Here is a 14,599-nt window from a genome sequence, read left to right as displayed (position 1 = left end):
TGTAACTCACGTAAATTGAATGTTATGACCTGGCAGGCATATAGCATTTTTTTTTTTTTTTACAAATCGAGGGTTTGTGGCAACCCTGCGTCGAGCAAGTCTTATCAGCGCCATTTTTCCAACAGCATGTGCTCATTTCGTGTCTCTGCGTCACATTTTGGTAATTCTCGCATTGTTTTTTAGACTCAATGCTATTGCGCACTTAATAGCGTTAACATAACTTTTATATGCACTGGGAAACCAAAAAATTTGTGTGACTCGCTTTATTGCGGTGGTCTGGAACCGAACCCGCAATATCTCCGAGGTACTCCTGTATATTTTTTGGATTGGAGAGGAGGTCGATCAGTGTACAATCACAACCAAAAGTTATTATCCTCTGGTTCTTCCACTCATTCTTTTTTTGCGAGATGCAATAATCGTCTGTCGTCACAGGCCAACAAACATGCATCAATCAGATCTGCACAAAATATATTACCACTTAAAGCTAACAAAGCGAATGTTCGACACAGCAACGTACTCACCTTGGCTGCAACAATGCTCACACCCATGCCATTGTTAGACTTGTTCAGTTTGATGACTTGAATTTCAGGCTCTTGCTGCTGAGGCGGACATCCGCCTGACCTGTTGCTCAGGGCGCTCGGACTTCGAGCCTGAAACATCAATTACAATGTGAAACGGAATTAGACATATTTTATTACGTTTATTATATTTTTTAAGCTACTTATATTCACCCTAAGATCCAAACTCTCCAAATAAGTTTATCAACGCCATCTGTTTACATCTAAGAGAAGCCGTGGCTACGACTTAACGTGACAATGCTCGCCACAGATTGGGACATACATGACGAAGGTACATTTTGATATATCTTTTCTAGAAAAATTGTATTTAATACAAGTAAAAACTTCATAAAGATAAAAAAATGGGGAGAATTCAGGGAATACTTGCTCTGGTTCAGTTCGGAATCTTTTGTCTCCTCATTTTCTATCTAAAAATCTGCAGATTAAAATACATAAAATTATAATTACGCCAATTATTTATATGGGTTTGAAACTTGGTCTCCAGTCCTAAGCAAAGGACACTTATAAAGACTTACCCCCAGATTAGGTTCATGTGTCATGTATATAGTCCACAGTCCGCTTGATGTGGGCTGCGTGCTCATTCTGCACAGACCAGCATGCTGCAGGGGGGCCAGGAACTCGGCCAAACCCTGCGGCACACCACGCACTACGTCGCAGCTGTAACCGTCTTCAGGGAGCAAGAAAGGCAGCTGTAACTCCCGCTCCTCTTCGAGTCTAACCTCCCGTCCATCCGAGCGAGCCAATTCATCCGCTACATTCTCTGCCACCTGCGACCGATGCGAATTTCTTATTGAAATGCGGTCTGCAGTCCACTCATGGATGTAAATATTAAAAGGATTTGAGGTTAACACAGCAATGAGTCTGAAGATTGTGCCGTGTAGGCTGGTAGATGTCCACGAACATTTCAGAGGTCCGTATTGCCTCCATCATCGGGGCAATGACAGAGGCAGCATGACTTCTGATATGTTGGTAGACATCTACCAGCCTACACGGAGCAACAAACCTGAAGACGGCAATCTTCAGACTCTGCACGGTTCAATACGATCACTGAAAGCCAAAAGTGTCATCCAAACTCAGCTATAAATGGAAAAACGTGACCTTCTCGTTACAATATTGTGCATTCTAAACGTAAAGCAATGTGAAAGACGTGTGAAAGGACTTACGACATGCGATACAAGAACTTGGCATTCACCTCAGATGCACGTGCTGGTCCTTTAAGTTTTCATCCACTCGGATATTTTAAACTGCCTCAGGATGAGAAAACGGTAATCAGGAAGTGTGCAAAATAAATGGTACACAAAGGAAAATAAACAATGATCCATTTCTTACAGCAAATTATGAGCAATTAAGATAAACGGTGCAATTGCTTGAGAAAATACAGCAAGACGACATTATGAAAGCAATCGCAATCCCCGACCACCACCTAAAATTATCTGAACGTACCCTCACCACGTTTTCGATCAGCTCGTGCGGCAGTCGAGGCTCATCAGGCGTTGGCTGGTATTTTGACAGAAGCGATCGAAGCTGTAGCGAGTTGAGTTTGAAGCACGTGGAGCTCAGTGTCGCCAGATCATCTGCGTTGTATTTTGGAGCCTACAGAAAAGGGCACAAAGCACGATTTATACCAGCAGAGCAGAGGGATTTTCAAACCACGACTGGCAGACCATGCTAAAACTTGAAGAATGTACTTTACCTTTGAACTCTACATTTCAGCCGTTGAATGTACCTGAGCCATTAAAATATCGTTCATCCAAGTAATATAATACGCCTGGCCAAGTTAATTAACAGAAACCTAGAGAACTTACAGCTCTCCGTGACAGTACCTGCAACAAATGTGCCGCTTGTATAATTCGAGCCAGATGGCAATCTGCGGCCAGTTCCAGCCCTTGTCGCTCTGCCCACGCCTCTAACTGCGCCAGTTTTGACTTCAACCTCAGGCCCCAGGTCCTGGTGCAGTAACACACGCCGCGGGGCTGCTGAGGATGCGGACTGGTAGGCGACGTCACCACCTTGTTGAATGACCACATGTTGATGAAATGGAACAGCTGTGAGAACAGCTGTATGGTCAAGGCTGCATTCACGCGGCATCTCCTTAGTAACGCCATCGCTGACGTCAACACCTGAAGGACCTATCAAGTCGAAAACAGTGTATGTAACATTTATTATCGAGCCATCAGTTTAAAATAAAGGAACTGATTTTTGAATGCAGTTTAATTAAAGATGAACGTAGCTATGGTAACGCCAACGTTGTTTAATCACAAACACAATCAAGGAAGGTGGTAGTTGTAGCGGCTAATATGGGTTAAAATCTTCCATACAGCATCAAGAATGCGCTAAAGCAAGTTCTCCTGCTTATGTGTCATTAAACAGTCACGGTGCGTTACTTCCTTATATTTCAATAAAACGACGAAGCGTGTTATCGGATACTTACTGAAGCCGCATTCTCATCCTCTGGGTTATCATCTCTTTCCGACATAAAGTGGGGCATTGCGGCTGCAAGATCACCTTGCAGACAAGACACGAGGTTCCTGCAAGACCACAAACGTGACATGAAAACTGTTGCAACTGTAGACGACGACAGAATTTTGAATCAGCGTACTCTCTTACACTACATGCACAACGCATTGTAATAAATAATACAGAGAGTCTGGAAGGCAGTAACCTCCCGTGAAATGCCAGTGTCAATATCCATCAGACCACGTGGTATTACATCCCAGATGACAGCCACATCCGCACCAATCACCGTGAGAACCTCAAACCTCACTTACTTGAAAGCTATCTGCACGCAATCCGCCAATATATCCTGGGCATCCAAAGAAAATGCAGAAATATGCCGGTCAGACTTCAAGAAGTGAAGAAGTTCCGAAGAATTTGCCATCCAGAACGCTAGGGACTTGGCATCAGCGTATCTCTCCTGCAACAAGTAACGGCAGTAGATGACGAAGGTGCGGAGAAGGAAACTAATTAATTACACCAACGGAGAAAAACCTGTCCTTACTCTCCTGTCGTTATTTGGTCCGCTACCTTCCAAGGAGTTTATCTTTAAATTTGACTTCACTTCAGTTCCTCTTATTTCTCGCACGTACCTGTATGACATTGTGTATGATGGCAGCCACTCTTGCAAGGAGTACAGTGAGCCTGTGGGCTCGCTCAGTTGGAGTCAGTTCCGGTCTGTAGTGCGTCGAAGCTCGATACCTTGCCACTAGGTACAGCGTGTATGTCGGCGCAAGCTTAAAATGAGGTGCGGCAGGATCGAGGTCCGTCACCACGGCATGTAGGAACGCTTCTTCTGTTTCTTCACGAAACTCGAGTACTGCCGGGAGGATTGGATCCGTACCACGTGGATACCGTTCATAATTTGACAACCTGAAATACAGACAGACGCAACCGCTACAAACACAGAACAGACGTATCGTGCTGTACGCTCAACCTCAAATCAATTTTGGTAATTTGTAAAGCCCGTCTCAAATGTCCGATGAATTTCCTATTCAGAAAAGTTTGTAATAGTTTAAATAGGTTTTAAAGAAGAAGAGAGAGAACAAAAACCATTCAGAATCACTATTCTCATCATTTTCCCAGTATTTTTGTAAAAAGTCAATTTCCATACGCAAATACAAATCCATTAACGTGTACGTACTATATTTTGGAAAATTAGTGACTGGGGAATTGTAATTAAAAACAGAATCACCTTCGTAATTGTGCAGGAAGCATGTCATCAATATCTACTCTAAACAGTGAACATGCCAAAAACAAAAACAAAAATGTCTCCACCATTACCCACGTATTTATTACAATGCACCTAAAAATACATGCATGACATGCAAAACCACAAATTTCAACATCCATTTAAATAACCGAACAAGTTATAATCGGACGTCGATAAGAAATCACATACTGAGAGACAGACTTACCTTAACACATTAAAAAAAAAATGATATGTGATGCGACGTCCTCACAGAATTTCAGGGAGTGAGAGATTTTTTGAATACATAAAGTCTGGTGGAAGACCGTCCACTGTGGAGTCTGATTTAACGTTTCTTATATCAGACTGAATTACCGTGTCTCTGGCGGAATGTAACATCCAGAGCAGACACATTCACATTCCTACTTCGGAAGTATTACGAAGCCACTGAAGAATCTCAGTTCCGTCTTTATATCCCAACATAAATTATCTTATTAATTATATATTAAATGCATAAAAACTTCAAATGGGTGTGATCCTGGTTGAATAAATTTTCTTCTCGTCGCACACTTCGGCGAAGCTGTTTGGTTAATATATTAAGCACCTATAATTTCTGTGAAATAATGGAATTACATAATTCACTTGTTCTGAGGTCTTCAACCAACACTTGACACGTCGTTACCACGTATCATACAGCTGGAAATGAGTCAGCACTGAAAAGGTAAGTTGGTTGATGATTATGATTACTTCCAGATAGCATTTTTACCTGTTTCCATCTCTGCTACTGCTGACTGATCTCTGCGATCGAGTTTCCTCCTTATTTCCGAGGCTCGACGTCGATACCGTCTCCACATTACCGTCTACGTCAAATGTCGTTTCGTAATTCTGAGACGTTCCGTTAGGACCGGTGGTATTAGCGTTGTGAGCAGGTGTCGCAGCTCCACCGTGACCGACGGTGTCGTCTCGTGACGATTGTCTGAACCGCACATCAATTACGACAAAACATGACAAAACATCAAGCAAAATCATGCAAAGTTTTACATTAAGTGTCACTTACAAAAGCACATTTATCATTAATTTATCCGATACGGTTTATTTAACACAGCCGTCGACAGCTCGGATGATGTAGGATAAAATTAAAGGATGATTCAGAATAATAATAAATTAAAAATGATGTGGAAGGAAGAAGCCACGGACTGAATAAAGGTACTAGGAAGGTATTAACAGGTACTGAAAAACCAATAGTTGCCAACCTTGAGTCGTTTCAAGTGTACAGATGGACGTGATTTTAATAGGCTTATAAAACAGGTTATACGACTCAGAACCGATTCAAAATACGCATCAGGAAGAATCAGCATTATGATTTCTGCTGAAATGTTATACTAAGAAACAAAATTCAGAGACTGAAAAAAGTCGAAAAACAACAGCTGTATTAAATGAGGCATGACGGGAGTTACTTTTAAAAAAAAAAGGTAATTCATGTTTAAACTGTGCAGAAATGAAACATCTCTCACATAATCCATTACGTCTAAATAAAGACAACTGTAACATGCAGTGATTTCGGTGATAAAGGAACATGCTCATTACATGTGAAGGCAAGTGAAAGCTTTAATTAATTAAAACCGCCACTGAGGTCAATTTGCGTGAATATTACAACCGCAGATATAATAAAATCGTGCATAAACGTGTGGCAATCAGTTTACACAAAAAAATAACATAATCTAACAAACCTGTCGTATGTGACGTCCAAAGCTTGACGGGCAGAATCGTGTCGTTGTCGAGACCTGTCATCGTGTGAGGGATCGATAAACCTAAAATTGTGTATCCGACCAAACTTGACAATCGCTCCATTCTGTAAATCGTACAAGAACTGTCAAGACTTTATGGCAAAGACACTGTCGAGATTCATTCAGCTTGACGAAGGCCGTGATTACAGTCAGTACAACGGCACAGGTTTGTTCCACGTGAAATGACTAGGAATAACCTTCAAAAAAGAAACAGCACGTCAGTTTATCTCAAGGCCAATGCCTGAATCCAATCTTATAATAAAACCTGTGATTTATAAATCTTCAGCAATCAAGAGCAAAAGATTAATTTAAGTTGTGTAAAATTTGCGTTTACAAGATATATTTCAGACGTACTTATACACAAGAGTTTTGTTTATTACCACAAAATAAGAAAGAACTTTTAATTTTACAATAAATGGCAGCAGGAATTATGGAAATAAATTAAGGAGCAACAAAAACATCCCGACCTTAACCACTCGAGTACAAGTCCGGCAGGAATTCTTTCAAGAACCAGTTTCTGAACTTCATGTACTGAATAACAATCACGTTCATTTAATCTATTAACGTCTTCTTCGGCTCTAATTTTGAAGGCACGCCATCTGGCATGGTTGCCACATTCGAAGGGCTGAAGAAGTAAAAGTACATGCAGAGATCAACAATTCAGTCCACGCGGAGCACTTCTGTCTCCGAACGTAAACGTAAAGCCGTCCCGCTAAATGCCACATAGGTTGCTTGGGGGGAGAGGAGGTACAGATCGTACTCATTCTTGACTTCGTCACTAGATGGGGTGAGTGGTCAGCATCACGCCTCAGGTGTGCTTTACCCCTGGTACCCACTGACAAGGAGGCTGGGTGGGACCCAGAGCCGGTCTGGACGCAGCGGCTAGAGGAAAAATCCTCTGACCATTGGGGATCGAACCCCAGTCGGACTTATTACTAGTTCGACTGAAGGTGTTACCTGCAAAATTGTCGTCTCATAGATCCGCTGACCATTCACGTATGTCTCCGCATTCCCACTGCACGGCGTAACCGTGACGATTCCTTCCGTGTGAGCAATGACGCAGTGCCTCGGCTGTACGTTCGGTCCAAAAAGCTGCAACGACTGTGACTGGTGGCCATGTTGCTGCGATCCGGCCGAGTTGATCGGTCGTTCACTGCCAACTTCAGTTACATTTGGGTGGAGGACGTGGCGTTTTGGTGTGCCATTTACAATATCTGTACCATCTGAAAGCGCGCAGTTACAATTACTGACTTCAATGCTAATATGCTCTATTAATTAAACACTAGATTCATCTTCATATTATTAAAATTGAAAATACAGAAAGAAGTAATTACAACTGCAGAGCAGAAAAACCGTCAGTAAATGCAAGTCGTGTGCTTCTATAAACCTGGAAAGTGAATCTGAATTTTTGAACATTCATAGCCTTTGGCTTCAATTTAATATTTAACAAAAGAGGAAGTTAGTTTGAGTCTTGAGGGGGGGGGGGTATTATTTTAGGAGCCCATTCAGCCCCTCAATTAAATACTCCTTGAATGAAAAAAGTGGACCAAGCATCACAACACAACGCACCTGGGTTTAGCTCGAGGAAAAAGGGCAGTCTGTCATAACCATCCTCGTAGCGATATTCCGTAAGCTCGCTGCCCTTGTTCCATTTCTGCTGAGGTTTCTTCTTCCGCTTACGAGGATGGTAGTCGGCCGGCCGTCTCCGAACATGAAACATTATAGAACCTGGAACAACATACAAACCAAAATCCATTAAAAATTGACACGACAAGCGTCCAACAGCTAAAGACAGCACAATAACACGTTCTTCTGCGACGCTTCTCGGTACATCAGAATTACCCAACAAATTCATGCTCATGTATTCCTTCTTAGAAACAAGGGACAGGCAAATACATATGACAACAGCTGTGTCTATAAAGCAGCACAGGACAGAAAATTACTATAAAAAGTCATGCACCATGAAATTCATCCCGACACAGGCGAGGCTTGTGAATATGAAGATAATGGAGTCCTCCATGAAAGAGAAGCTGTAACCACACCGAGATGTTGGCCATCTGCCCTGCATTATCTGCTGCCACGTAACCTTGGTAATTGGTACAGTGTCTTTGACAAATCTAAAATCTTGATAGAAATGCAGAAACATCAAATTAAAAACTACAGTACCGCTGGAATCATCCGGCGTGCAAACTTGAATGTTCATAATTATGAGTGGTTATAAATTACTTATTCATAGTAACCTTTAACCTTTCATGAAAAGTCGTAAATGAGAGTGCTGTCAAGGCGTGGACAGGGAAATATGGTTTGCAATCACATTAGTCTGGCCACATAATGAACAATTGCGCTACATACTGGAACACAGAACTTCCTGGGGGACTACGTAACGTGTAAGCTGCTGCCATTAAAATAACGAAGCTTTGCAATTAGTTCACCATTACTAAATTTCATACTAAGAGCATGTTCATAAAAATTGTAACTACACCACCAAATGAAAACTCAAGCCTCTGATTATTCCTATAACAGAAGAAATCATTTGATACTAGGATCTCTACTGCGCGTGTCATGTTACCGTGAAATTTCAACGTGCCGTCTGTACAGTTCAGTTTCTACTTATCAAAACTTTCTTTTTATTGTAAAGGCTTGTACGGTTCAATTAACATTTAAAATTTATAACCAAGCTTCCAATTTTACCACGTAGAAAAGAAAATTCCCCACCTTCGTGCATGTAGGTCAATTTCCTGTTCCATATTTTACGTTCTCTCGTCTAAAGGCCCCGCCATCGATTACATGCTCCAATGGCACGCAATGTTCCAACCACGGAGCTCCAAGGCACATAAGAGCATCGTCTGGCGACCGCTAGATGTATTTAATTACCAGCCTCTGCACTGGATGTACCAACAGAGACCAATTATTCGTGGAGATTTAGAGTCAGATTAATAAAAACCTATGACGCAGTACGCGAAGAACCTGTTAGGTTAATTAAAATACATATGAATGAAGTGTGATGCTTTCTCGCTCTACAGCGGGTTATAAAGGAGGAAGCTTTATCCTGAATGCTTTTTAATCTTGGTCTATGAAGGTATGGGCGTATCAGGAATGCTTGGAATAAATAACACAAATCACGCACTTACGTGGATGATACTCCGCCAGAATGTGAACCTAAGGCCTTCTGAATATGAAGCCGAAGCTCGCCTAAATAACATTTAAGAATTCAGACCGTACCGCGAAGAAAACACCGCACTTTACCATTAAAAAGATCAACTGGTTAACGCTCGTTTTAATCAACCCTTCGAAGCCGAAGCTCTTGTAAATAATATTTAAGAATTCAGTCCGTACCGCGAAGAAAACACAACACTTCACCATTACAAAGATCGACTGGTTAACGCTGTTTAAGGAAATAATCGCTGTTTACATTGAGAATCATAGTTCGTCTGATTAATATTTAAGAATTCAGTCCGTACCGCGAAGAAAACACCACACTTCACCGTTACGAATATCAACTGGTTAACGCTGTTTACTGTGAGGATAGTACGAAACACATACATACACTGAGGAAGAATGCAGGCGGTACAGCCACCAATGGGCTTCAAAGAGACAAGAGAACGCACCTCCATGAAACCATCATCAATCACGTGCAACTCTCCTTTCTTACAATCTCCATACAGTTCGGTGCTGCTACTACAAACAGCGAACAGAGTTTGTGTCTCCACTTCGAAACACACTCCTTTCTCCCTCCGTATCAGGACTCACCGCCTTGAAAGTGGGAAGGAAGATACCCGTTACGTAAAACGGGATCTATTGACATTAGACGGCGTCGGTGCAGAAGGAGAAGGGAGATTGAAGCTGGGAAATGCTTAATCGCGTGGCTAGATCCTTACAGACACAAAACTTACGTAACTCACAACGGAAAAGGAAATGAAGTTTGCATGGGGGAGTTACAAATTCGCGTAAAGGCGTGAAGCAGATAGCGGTCGAATCTTTCAAGGACACAAACAGACGCGCATGAAACCACTTTCAACAGCAAAATACCGTGACAAATGAACTGTGATGTCCACAAGTGGGTAACGTTTCGGAGAAAAATATTGCCTCCATCTTCAGGGTTACCATGTTGTTTGTTATCGCTTTTTCCGGGTTACTTTGAGTCAGGTTTCCACTCGATGTTCTCCTAGTCACGTGAATAAATGTTCCGTTTAATCCAGGTTTCGTCACGTTTGTTTCTATGATCTACTTTAAGGAAAAAATTTTTTTTTTTAAAAAACAACAAAGTCCAGAAACATGGGTTGCCATTTGTAATTTGTAGCCTTCCGAAGAATTTCCACGTCCTACTTAAGCAAGTTTCTGCTAGGGAGCAGACACCAACATCCGGGGGTTCGAACCAAGCGCGTTCAGTGATTCTTTGAAGACGTAATAAACCTCGGACATTTCACAAAGAGACACGAGTTCAGTGCAGAAGGTGCGCTGTAAAGAACGGCGTGCAAGACAGTGCAAAATCTGATACAACTACAGGCAAAACATGGTTATTTACTGGTGCAGAGATGAGATATTAAAGTGATTAAACATCAAATAAAATAATTCACTAAACAAACCTAAGAGAACTTCGCATTTCCGATTCCTGGGATATTTGAAGGACCAAAGGCCGATCATTTTGCGTGAAAGTAACTCGCGACTTCACTTTCCCCGCAAATCCCAACGCAGCTCAGTCCAGTGACGTCATCGTTCACGTTTTATGAAGGATTATTTACGAGATTTCAACATTTCGTTAAATTTTCTCAACAACTGGATACAGTGATTATATAATACTTTTTTAAAACAATTTATGTAGGGGTAAACGCCCAGACAATATTACTGATTCCATCGACGTTCTTCATACACAGCAGGTAAAGTTCTTAATAATTAAACAACGAACACCCCAATCTTTAATCCTTTCGTAATTCCGCCGATCCAACTCTTTTCAATCCGTTGTTACATTGTTTCATAAAACAGTACATAATAACAAAACACGACGCCATTTTGACAATAGACAATGCGAGTAATGTTTCTTGACAGACCAACTGGATCGTAGGCCCACATTTCCAGAACTGGCAATAACAACAAGATATTGATATTGAGGTGAAAGACCATGGGACTCATTACGCAGGCGCTCCAAAAATGATTACAACACGCGAAACAGTAATTCCGTACACGCGTGACACAACGACCTTCCATTCTTTACGCACGGCGGGCGACCTTAAGCCCAGAAACACCGTACATTTATTTAATTCCGCTGGTTGACGCCGAGTTCAACAGCGCGCTGATCAGCGTCCTTAATGTTACATTCCAAAACGTCGGGCAACTTTGGACGTCTCTGAACTATCCTTTCTTATCAACGCATTTATCGCTTTGTTGGGTTACGTAACATCGAATGTTAAGATTCTTACGACTGATTAACTGGGAACAGCCTGCAGGTTATTCGAAGGCAGAGCACTCGAGCGACCGACCAGTCGCCACGTCCGGTGTACTGGGCCTTCAGTCCGAGATGCTTCCCTTACATTTGTCTTCCGATAACAATTCCACCACCAACCCCGAGTACAGGGGTGCCCAAAAGCAGCTTATCTTATTTCGGGCACAACACGTGTGAACTGGGACAAATGATATTAAAACACGTACACAGAGAGCGAATGGGGTGTCACTGTCGTATCATCCACCCCCACACTTCAACTGTGGGGGGTTCGCCACAGGCCAACTAGCACCCAGAAGACGACACTTTCAGACCCCAATATTCTTGAGACGTTATTCTCACAGAATGAGGAAATTCGGAGATGAGATATGATCGGCTGGGGCCAAATGTGTAAACGTTGCCGACTTAAGTCGTGTATGTCACTATTTTGCTTTATGTGGTTTTGAAATCGATACCACGTAATAGGTTCACCGATAAAACAAAAGTGGACTGATCCAGGGGGAAGCCATCCGCGTGGCCTGCATATTTCATAAGCGTCGAGGAGTTTCTCTGCTTGCACTGACCTTGGCCGACGAATAAGGTTGAATAAAACCAAATGATGTCGCAAAAACACAAGCCGACACTTGGAAAGCGCACAATTTCGTATCGATATGAAAGAAAACATTAACGCCATTTTCTAAATGCAAATAAATTAGAAATCATCAGAAGTAACTCTCAGGAATTAATAAACGAACCCAAGGTATCTTCAGGGGTGACGCTTGAGCTGTCTACCACGCCATCTCTACACGTGCTGCGTCACTACAACTTTCTTCTTCCTGAAGACCGCATTTTGGTTACCCCCTTCATGTAAAAGCTCGTCTAAATAATATTTAAGAATTCAGCCCGTACCGCGAAGAAAACACCACACTTCACCATTACAAAGATCGAAAATATTATTTAAGAATTCAGTCCGTACCGCGAAGAAAACACGACACTTCACCATTACAAAGATCGAAAATATTATTTAAGAATTCAGTCCGTACCGCGAAGAAAACACGACACTTCACCATTACAAAGATCGAAAATATTATTTAAGAATTCAGTCCGTACCGCGAAGAAAACACCACACTTCACCATTACAAAGATCGAAAATATTATTTAAGAATTCAGTCCGTACCGCGAAGAAAACACCACACTTCACCATTACGAAGATCAACTGGTTAAGGAAATAATCGATATTTATTCAGAAAAAAACATACGAAGCATATCAATACGAAATGAAGAGTTACTGTGGTAAGTATAATTACCACGGGGATTTAAAGGGCAGCCTCTAAACCAAACCGTCTGACTCTTGAGAAAAAGTGACAGCTTGCGACGTTGGTCTGCTACTTTAAATGTCGACGTTTCAGAGAGACAAACGACATAGAAATCAATACGCGGTGCGTTAAGAAGTGTAACGACAGATTTGCGTGCCGGAATTAATGAATGTACAATCACGACATCCGGCCGTTATATTCCTTGTTATTGTGGGGCCACAGCTCTCACTACAGCACGCGAAAACATCACATAACATTCTCAATCGGCCTAAAACAGTTGAGGGACAGTGGTAACCATATGTACCACCAGCGTTAACAGTAATTAAACTACATTTTGCCCACAGACTGCATTTGTTTCGTAGCATTGCCAGCCTGAACACCGATCATTTCCTTGAACAGTCTCTAGGCGTGGTTCTGAATCTGGGGTACATGTACCCCGTGCGGAACGTGACATACACTGTGAACACGGGTCAAATGAGCCTTAAACATGACACTCTGATATTCAAATCTGAACAGCTGTTTAAATGAAAGACCAGTTTCATTGGTTGTGGCTACACATAATCTGAGACAAGAAATATGTGTCCACTGAAAAGGATGTCGAAATCTGAAGATCTCACGGCGGTAAATAAAGTCGACATTGGTCTTCTGGGTTGTAACTCAGTGCGGCTGAGCCCTGAAGATCGAGGCAGTATGCTCCGCTGAAACGCTGCTATCTACCCAAAGGTCGACATGACCTTACAACCCATAAAACCAACAAACAAAAAAGGACACGCTGCTCCATTTAAAAATGACAGGTCGACATGCTGCGATTTATAGACGCAAAAACCTCCACTTTCAAAATGGGCCGAGACCATTCTTTTAACACAGACAGCGTATTGCAAGCCAGTCCTTCGCGGAAACAGACCGACGGTAATCGATAACCACGACAAAACCCATCAACTAACTTGGGAGATGAATCAAAACCACATTTGGGGCCTGGAAATGACATATCAAAACGTGACGTCACCGGACACATGCGAGCTGAAACAACAGCCAATCGATACCCGTGAAGGCATCGAAAAGTCCGCGGCTAACCCCCTACGGGCTACTATCGATTAGCCAGTTGACATTTCAAGCTCTACTCAAAAAATAAATTATTCAGACTCAGGAAATCGCTTCGTAGATCTAAACCACTTTTATCTTTTGTTGGCTTAAAACATTTCCATGTTCCTTTACAATAAGTTCCATAATTTACAATATTTTGTATGTAAAGTAATGAGAATATTTACGAAAATTTATCCCTAACTGATTCGTACAGAACATGTTGTCAGTGATATACGTACAAAAAAAAGGCAGAAATATAGAGCAAAGGAATTTAACGTGTCACTAGGGCAACAGCCACGTATTTGGCATTTCGTGGTCTGTAATTCAACGTCGTCACGGCCCACGAACACACAACTCTGACCTGTACTTCGCGTATCGCCGTGCAACTAAAGCAACTTCTCCTGCAAGCGTGTGAGGCGGGTTGTCTAAAACGTCCCTAAAGTAAACTTTGATGTTTTCACGGCTGTGAGTCCGAAGTTGGCTGTCTTCTGGGTTGAAGCGCCGTGTACTCTGGTAAAAGTTTAACGACGTTTCAGAGGTCCTTGCTGCCTCCGTCATCAGGACGATGAATAACACCCTAAAACTTACGTCCTACATGTTCATTAACGCAAAAACTGAAGCACCATAAGGCCCACGAGTTTAAAGAACTCTGACCTGCAGTGTTTCGCGTGTTTAGACAAGATGGCGAAGGAATTTTTACAAATCCGCTGCTCCGTGTCACGGCTTCAACACGAAGT

The 14,599-nt window shown here is 42.1% G+C and overlaps 1 protein-coding gene across 9 annotated transcripts in view; it reads right to left on the bottom strand.

Moving 5' to 3' along the window:
* The window catches only part of cno (adherens junction formation factor afadin), a 75,097-nt gene that overhangs the window by 21,138 nt on the left and 39,360 nt on the right, over positions 1-14,599 (bottom strand). For 6 of the 9 annotated variants that reach the window (XM_087341059.1, XM_087341062.1, XM_087341061.1 and 3 more), the window contains 11 exons: positions 7,617-7,775; positions 7,005-7,270; positions 5,991-6,112; positions 5,027-5,236; positions 3,665-3,944; positions 3,347-3,492; positions 3,010-3,106; positions 2,402-2,707; positions 2,022-2,171; positions 1,094-1,345; positions 522-650 (listed from right to left, as the gene is read on the bottom strand). In XM_087341059.1, coding sequence (XP_087197185.1) covers positions 522-650; positions 1,094-1,345; positions 2,022-2,171; positions 2,402-2,707; positions 3,010-3,106; positions 3,347-3,492; positions 3,665-3,944; positions 5,027-5,236; positions 5,991-6,112; positions 7,005-7,270; positions 7,617-7,775 — 2,117 coding nt within the window. Of the gene's footprint in view, positions 1-521; positions 651-1,093; positions 1,346-2,021; positions 2,172-2,401; positions 2,708-3,009; positions 3,107-3,346; positions 3,493-3,664; positions 3,945-5,026; positions 5,237-5,990; positions 6,113-7,004; positions 7,271-7,616; positions 7,776-10,633; positions 10,776-14,599 lie in introns of those variants that run through there. The other 3 variants (XM_087341064.1, XM_087341060.1, XM_087341063.1) reach the window with 3 other exon arrangements.

The sequence above is a fragment of the Zootermopsis nevadensis genome, unplaced genomic scaffold (genome assembly GCF_977971745.1).
Source record: "Zootermopsis nevadensis isolate Lab colony 2312 unplaced genomic scaffold, Znev_1.0 Znev_ptg000061l, whole genome shotgun sequence".
Lineage (NCBI taxonomy): Eukaryota > Metazoa > Arthropoda > Insecta > Blattodea > Termopsidae > Zootermopsis > Zootermopsis nevadensis.
Note: the sequence above shows the minus strand (reverse complement) of the source record. Positions and strands in the feature narration are given on the sequence as shown.